The sequence below is a fragment of the Pholcus phalangioides genome, unplaced genomic scaffold, assembly GCF_987345545.1.
Source record: "Pholcus phalangioides strain wild (caught in Gottingen) unplaced genomic scaffold, Ppha-v1.0 ptg000031l_1, whole genome shotgun sequence".
NCBI lineage: Eukaryota > Metazoa > Arthropoda > Arachnida > Araneae > Pholcidae > Pholcus > Pholcus phalangioides.
Window position 1 is genome coordinate 5,104,309 of NW_028301621.1, and position 14,851 is coordinate 5,119,159.

A 14,851-nucleotide genomic window follows, 5' to 3' on the forward strand; every position below is an offset into this window, starting at 1 on the left:
GTGTAATACCGACCTAACATTACGAAAATTTTGCGATGCCATCAATGAACATCAGAACTCTATCACCTAACTTCTCTTATTACTGAGATCTCTTCTAGCCCGGCTTGGTGGCAGAATTAATGCCGATATCATCAATGTACCAGAGAGAACCGCAGTTTAATATTTATAGTCTAACTAAAACTGAGATGTTGCAAACTGTGTATGTAATTAATTAATATTTATGTGTACTTTTTTTTTTATTAATTTTTTTTTTCTTCCAGCTCTTCATGTTTGTTGCGAAAAACCGAGTTTGGAGCTTTGCCGCAACCTTCTTATGCTGCGTGACGTATCCTCGTATATCTAATAGATATATTTTATGTTAACAAATATGTGTACAGCTTATTCAAATCAGTAGATAAGATGACCAATTTATTCGAAAATCCACCCTTGGGGACCGAATACATTTTATCGCGTCTCGAACATCCTTTTATTGTACATAATTTTTAAAGAAATTAAGTGCAGTAAATTTCTTTATTGTTGAAAGTGTTTTCAATAGCCCGGGAACTCATATAATGGAAGTCCTATTATATAGTATTTACAAGTAAAAATATTTAAAAAAAAATGTGTATATATATATATATATATATATATATATGTACACACAATTCTGATTAAAACATATATGAAAAATACTAATAGTATTAGTAATTAATAATACTGGTATTAATAGTACATAAAGTTCTGAGAGAAACCAATAACTGCATGCTTATAAAGCTTGGGAGCCCCACCAATATAAATATGTGTGCATACATCATACATAGGCAGCATTTCACTATAAAAGTTTGATAAAACTAGTTTTATAAAAGTTGAAAAATGCAGCCAATAAGAGCATTGGTAACATTTTAGCAAATGCAATCGATCACTTTAATGTTTGTATTTTTCGAGTTTTATAAATGAACATTTGTGAAACTTTTATAGTGTAATCCCAACCATACACGTGTATATAAACTGAAGAGCCAAAAAAACTAGTACAGGCATGCGTATGCAAATAAAGAGATATGAAACCAATCAGAATACGGCGCTGCGATCGGCAACGCCTATATAACACAACAAGTGTCTGGCATAGTTGTTAGATCGGTTACTGCTGCTACAATGGCAGGTTATCGAGATTTAGTGAGATTTAAGTTTGAAGGTGGTGTTATGAGGTGCTCCCATCTCTCGTGGTGCGCACGAGAGATGGGACATAGCATCTCCGAGGTAGCGATGAAATTTGGATTTTCACGTACGCCCATACCGTGAATATCGGGAATCCAGTAAAATATTAAATCTACGACATATGCGGCCGGAAAAAGATCATGCAAGAACGGGACCAACGACGACTGACGAGAATCATTAAACGTGTCAGACGTGCAACCCTTCCGCAAATTGCTGCAGATTTCAATGCTGGGCCATCAACAAGTGTCAGCGTACGAACCATTCAACGAAACATCATCGATATGGGCTTTCGGAGCCGAAGGCCCACTCGTGTACCCTTGATGACTGCGCGACACAAAGCTTTACGCCTCGCCTGGGCCCGACAACACCGACATTGGACTGTTGAGGACTGGAAACACGTTGCCTGGTCTGACGAGTCTCGGTTCCAATTGCTTCGAGCTGATGGACGTGTACGGGTATGGAGACAACCTAATGAATCCGTGGACCCTACATGTCAACAGGGGACTGTTCAAACTGGTGGAGGCTCTGTGATGGTATTGGGCGTGTGCAGTTGGCGTGATATGGGACCCCTGATACGTCTAGATATGACTCTGACAGGTGACAGGTGCGTAAGCATCCTGCCTGATCACCTGCACCCATTCATGTTCATTGTGCATTCCGACGGACTTGGACAATTTCAGCAGGGCAATGCGACACCCCACACGTCCAGAATTGCTACAAAGTGGTTCCAGGAACACTCTTCTGACTTTAGACACTTCCGCTGGCCACCAAAATCCCCAGACATGAACATTATTGAACATATCTGGGATGCCTTGCAACGCGCTGTTCAGAAGAGATATCCACCCCCCCCTCTTACTCCTACGGATTTATGGACAGCCCTGCAGGATTCATGGTGTCAATTACCTCCAGCGCTACTTCAGACATTAGTCGAGTCCATGCCACGTCGTGTTGCGGCACTTTTGTGGGCCCGCAGGGGCCTTACACGATATTAGGCAGGTGGACCAGTTTTTTTTGGCTCTTCAGTGTATAAAACGATGTGTTGCCTCGAGAAAACAGTACGATTTTCATGGATCTACCCTGAACGGACAGGTTTCTTGGAAGACCATGCCCTTGTATTCAGTCGTGTTTAGTTTATACGTTTTTTTTTTTTTGTGCTATGTCTTCGTATTGTATTCATACGCGTAAAAAATGATAATAAATTGTCTTTCAGATTTAAAAAAAAACATTATTAACGGTGTGTTGTATACAAAAAATGTATTTCATTTTAAAAATTCATGTTTCTTAACAGATATTTAGCCAATAATTTCTGGAACTCTCAATAAAAATGAATTACCAGGATTACTTATGATTCTCCAATATTGGAAGGTAAGTGGCTGTATATAATACCAGACATAATTTTATTCTTTCAAATTTCACGACAAGTTTATATACAATTTTTTTTAACGCAAGAGATCTTACCTTGCTCTATCTGAGATGGCCATTTGCGTCTTCCCGTATTTACAAATCAAACTTTACGGAATGATAAGAGTTTCCTACGATGTCTAGCCATAAGGATATGCAAATTTAGTGACGCGGAAATAGGGAGTGGCCTCAAAATGTTTTTCAAACTGCATCACACCTGATAATCAAAAGAACATATTATGATATATTACTGAAAGAATAAAGGTTTTCACAAATGTTTTTTTTTTTCAAACAATTATTTCTCATTACTATGTATCCCCTAATTTTTTTAGGAAAACCCTGTGAGCTATGTTTTTTTCTCTCGTTATTTTTATACCTGGGAAACATGTTTTTCCCTCCACGATATTAAGCAAGGAGCACTTTAATTGCAGAGTGTCTAACATTTAAAAAATAATCATGGATCTATAGCTATTTGGAGATACATAAATTGTCTAGTGATCAAATACGTTCAAAAAGCGTATGGTCCATACAGTATTGTTCCGGATAATTTTCCACAAGACTTCGATGTTGCAAAACAAGAAGCGGTTCGACGGACAAACAGAGATTTATTTACAGAACAGCAATTTATACACGTATTTACTAGCTAATCAGAGAGCTAACAACTTTCTCGCAAAGTTCAATTAAAACTGACTTTTCATCGAGTCTGTATCTGTTCGAGCCTGCCATCTTGTGAGCGCCACACTATTTATAACCCTGGTAGAAACTTCGAGAAAAAGAACATTCCATAAATTTCTATTTCCTAGTACCAGGTTTGTGGCGCCACTGTCTGGGGTAGGTTTCTCTGGAATTTTCTCTACACGCCCTCCACCAGTTCTCCACCAATCGCACATCCTTGCGCTTAACCGTAACCGGTATCAACTCTCGTTGCCTACAGAGCGATAAAGAATTGTGCCATCTATCGTTTACAGTTCGTAACATTGCCCCTTTCTTAGAATTGTTCGTCCCGACAATTCAGTACTTAAGTCGGCGGGTTGCATTCTCTGTGATAAGAGGCCAATCTGTTGAAGTAGACCACCTTGCACTTCGAGGATGGCGTCTTCTGGATCCGAGTTACGACGTCGTTCAGTCTCTTCACGACTCTGTAGGGTCCTTCCCATGACGTCTGAAGTTTCGGGCACAGTCCTTTCCGGCGCTTCGAGTTCCAGAGCCAGACGAGGTCCCCTTCCTTGAAGTCACGAGTCGTGGCCTTCGCATCGTAGCGGTTCTTCATTTTTACGGAGCCGATGTTGATCCGGTGTCTGGCGATTCGATGTATGTCCTCGAGGCGTTCCTGGAGTCCTTGGACGTATTCTTTCGGTAGAAGAACAGCATCTCTCGGTCGCCGAAACATCAGATCACCTGGCTGGCGAAGGTTCTGTCTCATTAGTGATGGCGAGTATCCGGTGCTCTCGTGGGCGGTTCTCGGTAACGGTCGCCGGATGCGGGTGGCGCAGACGTCGCAATTCTTGCACCACTCGTCCACATCGGTTCTGGATTTGCCCCAACAGTCGTTCACGGACCTTCTGGAGAGTTTTAATCATGCCGAAATGTCCACCGGACGGGCTTTCGTGCAACTCTTTCATCACTTCTTTCACACAGCTTCTTGAAAACATGAGTTGCCATCTGAACGTTGCTTTCCCGTCCTCCGACTCCCATTTGCGGTACTGCACGCCATCTCTCATCTCCAAAGAGTCCCATAGCGCCCAGTATCTCTTGGTCGTCAGACTGGAAGAGATGACGTCCTACCATGTTGGTTTACTCCCGGTGGATTCTTTCAAGTCCATTATCGGTGCTATGTCGGGATCTTCTAGCTGGGCCTTCCGAGTATTCTTGTCGCTCCAAGGATCGTCACTTGAGACCTGAAATGTTATCTGCGTCACTACAGGATTCGCCGACCCATACTTCTTTTCTGCCTTGAGGCAACGACGACGCTTCTGTATACCCGGTCCTCTCGTCAGGGCGTCGGCATCTCCATGTGCTGTTTCTTTACGAGGGTGGATCGTCCTCTTCATGCCATGTGACCTTCGTGAGAGAATAGTTCCGGTCCTGCCATTGGTCTTGTCTGCCTCGGCGATGCACTCTTTTTCCGCTTCTGGACTGTCCATCACTTTCCTTGGAGGTACTTTGTTACAACCACATCCGAATAGGGCGATACGTTCCTTCGGCGTGTGCAGCTGGTTATTTCTCATGTCCAAAGAAAATCCATGTTTCCATAGAGATCATAGAGCAAAGTTCTTCAACCTTTTTCTAGTTGCGAACACTACCTGTACTCCATCATCAAAAGAAGATTACCCTTACAGCAAGTTTGACACACGAATGCATGAAATTAGGATGATTTCAATCCTTGAATGCAATGTGTACAAGTTGTTTAATTGGAATTGATCAAGTGCTGGCGAGAACGAAGTCGGACACGAGCATATAGCACTCTGGGTGGTTAGGGAGCAGCACCGTGGTGCTCGCAAGCAACGGGTTGAAGATGCCTGCCATAGAGAGACAGGTGGCTTTTTCTCAGCCTCAAAATATCAAGGCAAGGAAATAGATATTTTTTGGATATTATGCTGAGCTGAACTCGAAAAGAAAAGTCATCGCGTCTCCTCCGGAACTTGAATCCAGGGCCTCTTGCTTGAGGTTCGAGTCCCGGAAGGGAAGCAGGGCCATGTCTTCAGTGGTATAGATGGTAGCATGCTTGCCAGACCTAAGAGGGCCTGTCCCGGTGGAGAAAGATGACTTTTCTTTCCGAGTTCACCTCAGCATAATATCCAGAAAATATGTTTCCTATAGATGCCTCCACACTTTTTGTTCTATCGCCCCCTTCTTCAGAATTTTTTCCCCACATCGCCTCCAAATCAAGTGAACCCATAGGATCCTATGTAATATTCGTATCTTCTGTCTCAGTGGCGTAGGAAGGTGGGTGCGGGGGGTGCGGCCGGCACTGGGTACCAGCTACGAGGGGTGACAAAAAATTGCCTCTCAGTGTTGGCAAGAGGGCAATAGATTTAAATTTCAAGAAGCGAGTTTTTCACAAGGTTAAGTCCACAGCTGATTTAGATTTCTACGAAGGAATATATTCGGGCCTTCAAAAATATATTACAACTTTCGATTCAAAAAAATTAGAATAACGTAAAAAAGTAATCGTTTTTTCTTTTCTTCAGCAGATCATCGGAAAAATAAACAGCGGAAGTGAATGAAAAAAATTGTCGTTTAGAATAAATTGAACTTACCTGTGGCATGTTTGTTACGTGTTCAAAATTGCAATAACATATTTTTAAAAAATATTTAAGATATTTAAAAAATTAGAATAATCATAAGAGATGGCTCAAAATATTAGAATGGGGGAAATTCTGATTGGATAAGCGTCAATGCCAAAAAGGCTATGGACACACGAGAGCGTTTTCCCGCTGGACGCAAACCTGTTTTCGAGCAGCTTTTACCCCCTGGTCACACGAGAGCATATTTTGGACGCGAACGCAAGTTTTGTGACGTCACAGTGCCAGCTCCTAATTGGTTGTCTGTCATAAGCGCCTTATAATCATTACGACATTATTACGACAGGCAGACCCTGCCCCTTCGGGGCCAGCCCAGTTGACCCGGCCAATGTCCGAAATTCGGGCTTTCACCGGTCCCTATATATCGATCCTTATATATCCCTATATCGATTCCCATGATTCGGGGTCATCGACGCGTTGGTGTATTTTTTCTGGTAATTATGGTCATTTATAATTACTTTGTTTAAATTAATTTGTTTTAATTAATGTATTTAATTAATTTGTTTTAATTAATGTATTTAATTAATTTGTTTTAATTAACTAATTTAATTATTTCGTTTTAATTACTTTATTTAATTATTTTGTTTTTATTTATTTATTAACAGTCAGTTAATTTAAATTTTAAAAAATCCGTTCTTTTTTTTTATTTAAAAAAAAATCATTTTTTTCTTACCCTGGCCCGGATTATGTGCATATATACACTGCTGGCCACCGTAAATGCAACACCCTGAAGGAAGCATGCAAATAATATGAAATTTACAACATGCATTAGCAGAGGTGAGATATGCAAATGATTAGAATTTCAGTGCAGACGCCCATCACGCGCGCCTGTGGCGCCACTTCAAAGCGCTATTTAACCGACTGACGGTTTGAGGGTGTTGAGAAAATCTACTTGAAAAAGGTTCAGGTAATTGTCACAGAACTGCTTCGAAAAAAATCCAACAATTTTTCCTTCCCCCCGTACAAACAGCGGGACATCGGATTTAGTGTTGTGTGGTTTAAAATTTTTGTTCCGCCCACTGTTGAATGCTTCTTTGTAGGAGAGGAAAAGAAAAGGTGTGTTCTCTCGTAAAAGGATTCAAACTAAGTACAATACTTGGCTATTTGTGGGCTCGTCTTTTTTCCCATTCCTCTGCGAACATACTTTTTACTTTTCAAGTAAAGATCTGTTACCAAATTATTTCACTCAAAAATTTCAATAAACTTACCGTATTCCTACGCATTGGCCGGCATGCCGCAAAACACGAGGGGCACCAGCTTTTTGTATGTTGTGGTCTTGACCACTTTCGGCATGCCGGAAAAAGTGAGGTTATAATAGGATCACAGCATGCATTCAGCTGAATCAGTGGATTTTCCGAATAAAGTTGATACACTTATATGTATATATTTTTCTAAATCACACTTCCTCATTTTCAAAAAAATCAGTTTTCTTTAGATATTAATTTGTCTTGTTCTTCCTCAGGAATAAATTGAATCTATGCATTATCTTGTGTTCATAAAACTTTTAAAAGAAAGTATTTTATTTACATAGTTCCTGAATTTTATAACTCTATGCCATCTGATATGAATTCAACTGTCAGCCTTCATTCATACACAGGGCCGCAACTATGGGGAGCAGACTGGTCTCGTACCCCGGGCGCTGAACCCGAGGGGGTGCAAATTTCATTCTGAAACATCTCCTTTACCATTACAAGGGGGCGTAAAAATGCGCGCTTGCCCCGTGTGACCAAGCATCTAGTTGCGGCCCTGTTCATACACATGTATAGAAGACTAATCAAATTTTACCTTCTTTCAATTACAGTACCGACATTGAACAATATTTCTGATTCTCTATGAAATGTTTCATTTCATTCTTCCTCCCATTCAGTTATTCATTCTAATATTAAATATTCAACTGTTTGTTCCAGTAAGAGCCATCATTGTTGGCTCCGACGATATGTATAATCTATTTTCCTGATAAGAAATTAATAAAAAATAAAGATATTCAAGAATTTTCCAGAATCCGTGAATCGAATTTTATCGGCATTCCGGAAAATACGGATATTTTCAGCATACTGGCCTGCCTCACTGTTTCCCAGCATGCCAGCTAATGTGGGGAAGTACGGTAACTATTTTAGTAAGAAATTAGTTTTTCCTCACTAATTGAATTCAATTGCTGTGGCCCGTTTTACACCCAGGAGCTGAACTGTTTTTGATCGTTAAATTTCTTCCTAAAAACATTATTGCGCAAATAAATGTTATGTTAGGTTGTTTGACCTCAAGACCTGTAAGACCTTTCTATTATGTGGACAATGGTGCTATTGGAAGAGCCGTAGCCAGAAATTTCTTGTGGGTTGGGGGAAGGGAACTGACAGTGCAGTACTTAGTCAAGATTTCACAATATGTAAATAAAATTCTGGCATTTAGGGGGATGACTGGCAGTGGGGGTGGAGCCAGAGGGTGCAGTGAGTGCTCGAGTACCTACAGTATTCTGTACCACTGATCTGAGCACCCCCAAAATTCATTCAGGGATCAATAGTTTCCATGTAAAGCTCATGTCAAGCACCCACGGTTTCGTAACTCTTCCGACGTATCTAATGGCTGGGCCACCAGATCACTATCTTAGATGGAAAAAAAAGAAGTCAGTCAACCATTTGGATGTTTCGTTTGTAAAATCAGCACACATTTTATAACAAGTGTGATAAATGACCAAAAGATACAATAAAAAAATTTTATTTTATTTTTAAATTTAAATGTACTTTTTTTTTCGTTCAATGTTGAGGCATTGTGCTTGATGAGCACGTACAAGCTTATTCATGTCCTGTCACATAAGTGTGAGGAATTTATAGATGAGCTGAACATTTTTTTTCTTTTTTCTGTATGGAATGCTTAATCAAGCCGTGACTCAGCTTTTACAGCACAATACTTTTTTACTGGATTTTCACCCGTGGCCGTGTATATTCTAGAGCTACTGTGTCGTCGCGTGGACATCACTCTGGGATCTCATCACGAGCATCCAGGTTTGTACCTCACTGGCGGCAGAGTGGTGGTCTACCGAAGTTCGTTTTCTGTGGTTTTTCAACTTAATGAATGGTTACAGCAGCGGTTCTCATCCGTTTCGGACTCGCGGAGCCCTTTTCAGTATATAATTTCTGTGGCGGAGCCCTGTTTCACTCGAAGAGCACTTTTTGCATATAATTTTTATGGTAGAATCTTGTAGGCCTCTTATTTTTTATTTATCTATCAAAGTTACTGATTTGTTTTATTTTCTTTTGTCACCGCGGAGCCCCTGGGAAGTGTACACGGAGCACCGGTTGAGAATCGCTGGGTTACAGGTTTATCCTGCTTGAAAGTTAGAATTTACTCATGACCGGTCAACAATGTGATAACATGCTTATATTTATTTCCACTTCCAACTGTTTTTTTTTTAAATCCTTACTATAACCGATAAAATTAAAAAAAAAAGCCACACACGAGTGCCCTTGCCTTATTTATTTTCTAGAGCATTGCTCAGCGAAGCGATGAACAATGATATAAAAATGTATATATTTGTATAAGGACTGGTACTAGCTGAAAATTATCAACTGAGCAATGAAATGTTGCAGAGATTGAATACATGCGTGGATTTAGGTATTGCAAATGAGCCGCATTCTCGATTTCACTGAACATTATCAAGGCATAGTTTGCAAAGCTAATAGAATTTCATACATGTTATGTACGCCTTACCACAAATGTGATGCGCATACGTTCCCATATGCTTTCTCTGTGTACGTTCGCCCAACTCTGGTTCACAAGTATGGGATGATTCAGGCATAGTCCGGGGGGTATAATGTCTTCATGGGGCCTACATGATAAAATTCTGGCACACAATAATTTTCGAAAGTATGTAAATATGTAAGCTGTTACTTCCATCGAAATACTGAACCCCCCTTCCCGAATATCACTTTGCACGCGGGAGGGGGTGGGTTGGCGTGATCTTTGCATCACTGCCCAGCGTATAACCTTCACAAGAGGGAAGCTCGCTGGACTCTAGAGACAGGAGTCTTGACAGACACTATGACCATGGCCCCCACATCCTGAAGCAGGGCCCCTAGGCTGGGATCTTTTACGGGCCCCCCGACCAGACTTTCACGGGGTCCCCTTATGATGAATTTATAGTGTGAAAAAACAAAAAAATAGATTAAAATCACACCGGACCCCAGGGCTGGAGCCTTGTCAGCCCACCCCTTGGGGGGGGGCATGACTATGACAGTCTTTGTTTATAAAATTTTCGCTTTCACTATATAATTTTTCAAAAAGAAAATAGTTTGTATACTTAGAAATGGTTTAGTCTGCTGGGTGAGGTTAGGGGCCCAGGCAAAGGCGGGGGCCAAGAAAGCAAGAAGTGAGAAGAAAACATGGTCCAAAGAGGGTTAGGGTAAAGGAGTTAAGAAACACTGGTATCAATTATGCTTTGCGTAAATAAACATGATACTGTATTTTTTTGGTTTTCTGATGTAGGGCTTTCCAATCACATCGGATAATTGAGGTTCTGCCGTATCGTACTTGAGTAGTGATAAAGAGGTAAAGATAAACAAATGAAAAATAAAATTAAAAAATTTCGCCTATACTGTAAAAAATTAAAATCACTGGAAAGCCAGGATGTCACAATTCGGGGGGGGGGGGGAATCCAGTTTATCTGTATTTTGCATTCAGTGTTTCGCCGTCAATGAGTTTAGTACGATGAATTTTTTTTCATGCCAAAATAAAAGTCAGTACATATCCTACAATCAAGCGATAAGAATTTCTATAATAAGATAAAGACGTGCCTTTTAGGTGGGGCATTTCTTGCTGAAGAGCAGCCTTTTTTATACTTTCTGAAAATTCCTCTTCGTTTACAAAAGGATTAAGGCTTCTTTGAACTGACTATTCGAGAGCTGCTTGTCAAACGTCTATCTGCTAAGTTAATTGAAAACTGCCCCCTCCCGCCGAAAAGGCAGAAGCCATTTTGTCGTTTTCAACGCCCAGCGCTGTTGCGAGTACAATGGTCATTTTGTGGAGAAAGGAGAGGGGCGTATGCTAAGCCAGCTTAGTGATTCTTTATGGGGGGAAAGCAAGGCAGTATATTTACGGCCAGGACCATTTGGAAGTCGAAAAGTTCACACGTGAAAATACGGCCTAGACCGTTTGGAAGGCATCAACTTCACACGTACATATACGTGCAGGACCGTCAGTCGGTTAAGGCTTGGAGAACTCGACGATTTGAAGTACGGCAATTGTGTTTTTCTTGTGGTTTTTTCAAAAAAACGATCAATTATGCCTCGTAGAAAACAGCTATCATCTTTTGATCAAGTATCCGAGTTCGACAGAGGAAGGATAGTGGCCTACCGAGATTGGGGATTATCTTTCAGGGAAATCGGTAGTCGTGTTGGACGAAACCAAAAAACTGTAATGCGGATATGTGATCGTTGGATGCAGAAGGGTACGACGTGTTCGATCGCATCCACCTCAGTGCACCACTTCACGTGATGACAGGCGTATTGTGCGTATGGCAGTGACGGATCGCTCTGCCACATCACGAACCATAGCACAGCACATTCAGTCTGTACCGCATCATCCAGTGTCTGCGCGTACCATTCGACGCCGTTTACAGCAGAGTGGTCTGTCCGCAAGACGTCTATTGCTTCGCGCAGAACCACAGACGTCTCCGCCGCCAATGGTGCGATGAAAGAAGGATGTGGACGGCACAATGGAATGAAATTGTCTTTACTGACGAGTCACGCTTCTGTCTGCAACACCACGATGGTCGGATTCGAGTCTGGAGACACCGTGGAGAGAGGATGCTGAACAGCTGCGTTTTGCACCGCCACACTGGTCCTGCACCGGGTATTATGGTATGGGGCGGTATTGGATATCACTCTCGCACTCCTCTAGTACGCATTGCCGGTACTTTAAAAAGCCATCGCTACATCTCCGAGGTGTTGGAGCCAGTTGTCCTTCCTTACCTTCAGGGCTTGCCCACAGCCATATTTCAACAGGATAATGCGCGACCACACGTGGCACGCATTGTCCAAAGGTTCTTCGTCAATCGCCAGATTGAATTGCTTCTCTGGCTAGCTCGCTCTCCGGATCTTTCGCCGATAGAAAACATGTGGTCCATGGTTGCTCAACGATTGACCCAGATTACATCCCCAGCTGCCACACCAGATCAACTTTGGCAACGCGTGGAAGCTGCTTGGTCTGCTGTACCCCAAGAACACATCCAAAGTCTCTTTGAATCAATGCCGAGGCGTGTGGCAGCGATAATCTCCAACAATGGCGGCTACTCTGGCTACTGACTTTGGCAGGAACCACACTTCACAGAAGTTTATAAATTTAATCATTTGATGCTTGGTCAACATGTTATCTACAAAATAAATATTGTTGCGATATCTCTTGTCTTTCTTGGTGTTGCAATTTGGGTGGCCAGCAGTGTATTTGCATAGTTCGGCCTTTTTAGCATTAATGCACATAAATGCATAAAATCAAAGAATTTTCAGAATTTTTTTTTTCTTGAGGTGGAATTTAATGAATTAATAGAGATGTTTGCAAGTAGTAGGTTTTTTAGGCGGCTTCACAACATTTTGCAATACAGTATTTTCAAAATATCAATAATATTCATAATCCGCATGCGAAATTTGAAGAAAGGAAAAAAACCCACGTCATATATATATATATATTTATATATACAGGGTGATCAGCGAATAAGCCCTTATTTCAAAATTAAATATCTCTACAACAAAGATCAATAGAATCATGCGGTAAACGGTACGTTTATTAGCAAAACTGTAAGAATGTTGTACAGAAATTTCGAAAATTTATTTTTTTTTAAATTTTTTAAAATTAAAAAAAAAAACTGGAGATTTTGGGGTTCCGAAAATCCTCATTTGTGTGAAGAGAAACCACTGCATTCGCCTAAAGTTACTGCATGGGCTGCGGTATGCGCCATGTGTGCTAACAAATTGTTCCAAAATTGTAACGTAACGTTCAGTAGTAATCGTTTCTCGCACGAAGAAGGGGCCGATAATGCCTCTGGCGTATACTGCAGCCCATGCAGTAACTTTAGGCGAATGCAGTGGTTTCTCTTCACACAAATGAGGATTTTCGAAACCCCAAAATCTCCAGTTTTTTTTTTTAATTTTAAAAAATTTTTAAAAAAATAAATTTTCGAAATTTCTGTACAACATTCTTACAGTTTTGCTAATAAACGTACCGTTTACCGCATAATTCTATTGATCTTTGTTGTAGAGATATTTAATTTTGAAATAAGGGCTTATTCGCTGATCACCCTGTATATAATCCGTGGCAGCGTATTATGCACAGGATTTAAAAAAAATAATAAAAACTTACCTTGTGTTTCAATAATAAATCCATTGATACGCTAATTAATGGTCGCACTGTAATAAAATCACTGTAAATAAAGCTATTGTTTGTTTACGAAAGAATAGCCTTATTTACTGTTCAAACAAAAACCTTCAAGGTCAGACTCATCAGAATACTCATCAGTAAAATGCCAAGATATGCACTAAAAATTCCAAGATACGCACTTAATGCCAAAATATACATTAAACCCCAAAATATGCACTGAAATATCCTGAAAAAAATATATACCAAAAATGAGAAAATACCCATAAAAAAAGCAAAGCTACTCAGTAACAAAATACCAATAACAAAATTTCGACGCTATTTCTAAAGAAAATTGAACACTTATGAGTTATGACATATCTCTGGAAATATCGTTACAACAAAATGATTGATATTTGGAAAATACTGTATTACAAGCATCTCTATTAATTCACTAAATCCCACATCCGGAAAAAAAGATGTTATGAAAATATTATGAGAGAGAGAGAAGAGAGCAATATTTACTTGAAACATTATTCAAAAAAAAAGTGATTGAGCTTAAATGAACCTTTAAAAATATGCACATATTCTGAAAATTGTTTGATTTTATGCATTTATATGCATTAATGCTAAAAAGGCCATAATATGCAAATGTATATGCACATATGCATTTGCATATAATCGATGCCGGGGTATGAAAAAATGATTTTTTTATTAAAATTAACTGACTGCTTATTAATACAAACAAATAAATTAAGTAGAACAAAATAATTAAATTAATTAATTAAAACAAACTAATTATAAATTACCATAATTATCAGAAAAAATACACCAACGCGTCGATGACCCCGAATCATGGAAATCGATAAAGGGATATATAAGGATCGATATATAGGAACCGGTGAAAGCCCGAATTTCGGACATTGGCCGGGTCAACTGGGCTGGCCCATTCGCGAAGGGGCAGCGTCTGCCTGTCGTAATAATGTCATAATGGTAATAAGGCGCTTATGACAGACAACCAATTAGGAGCTGGCACTGTGACGTCACAAAACTTGCGTTCGCGTTCGAAATATGCTCTCGTGTGACCAGGGCTGCTCCAAAACAGGTTTGTGTTCAGCGCGAAAACTCTCCCGTATGGCCGGGAACTGACTACGGTTAGGCGAATGCGAATCTTATCAGCATCCGCGCAATTTCGTGTGAAACACACACAGCGTTTAGCACCCGCGTTTCTTTTCTTTTTTTACGTCACGTGACATGCGAGTTTGGCTAAATTATTTTACGCCAAGCTGAAGTTTGCTACGGTTAGCGTTCTAATTCGCGTTCATAAAATGCATTATATAACAAAAATTTTCAAGTAATGAAATTATTTAATTTTTTGTTGCAAGATTTGCCGTTTGAAATTATTTCGAAGTTAAAGAAAGACCTAAAAGTTTACTCATTTTTGACCGCTCTTACAATTACTAATGCAATCAGGGACGCCGGAACATATTTGCTGGTGTTGCTAAAGCAATACCAATCATACCAATCACCATTTGAACATAGCTCAAATATTTCTTTGAAAGCGCTTTTTTTTTTTAATCAAAATTTTTGAAGACATATTCGTGGGACCC

The 14,851-nt window shown here is 40.2% G+C and overlaps 1 protein-coding gene across 2 annotated transcripts in view; it reads left to right on the forward strand.

Moving 5' to 3' along the window:
• LOC149067026 (calpain-B-like) overlaps nt 1–14,851 on the forward strand; it is a 208,893-nt gene that overhangs the window by 148,214 nt on the left and 45,828 nt on the right. For both annotated transcript variants that reach the window (XM_089253047.1, XM_089253048.1), the window contains exons 14-15: nt 261–325; nt 2,491–2,559. In XM_089253047.1, coding sequence (XP_089109173.1) covers nt 261–325; nt 2,491–2,559 — 134 coding nt within the window. The remainder of the gene's footprint in view (nt 1–260; nt 326–2,490; nt 2,560–14,851) is intronic.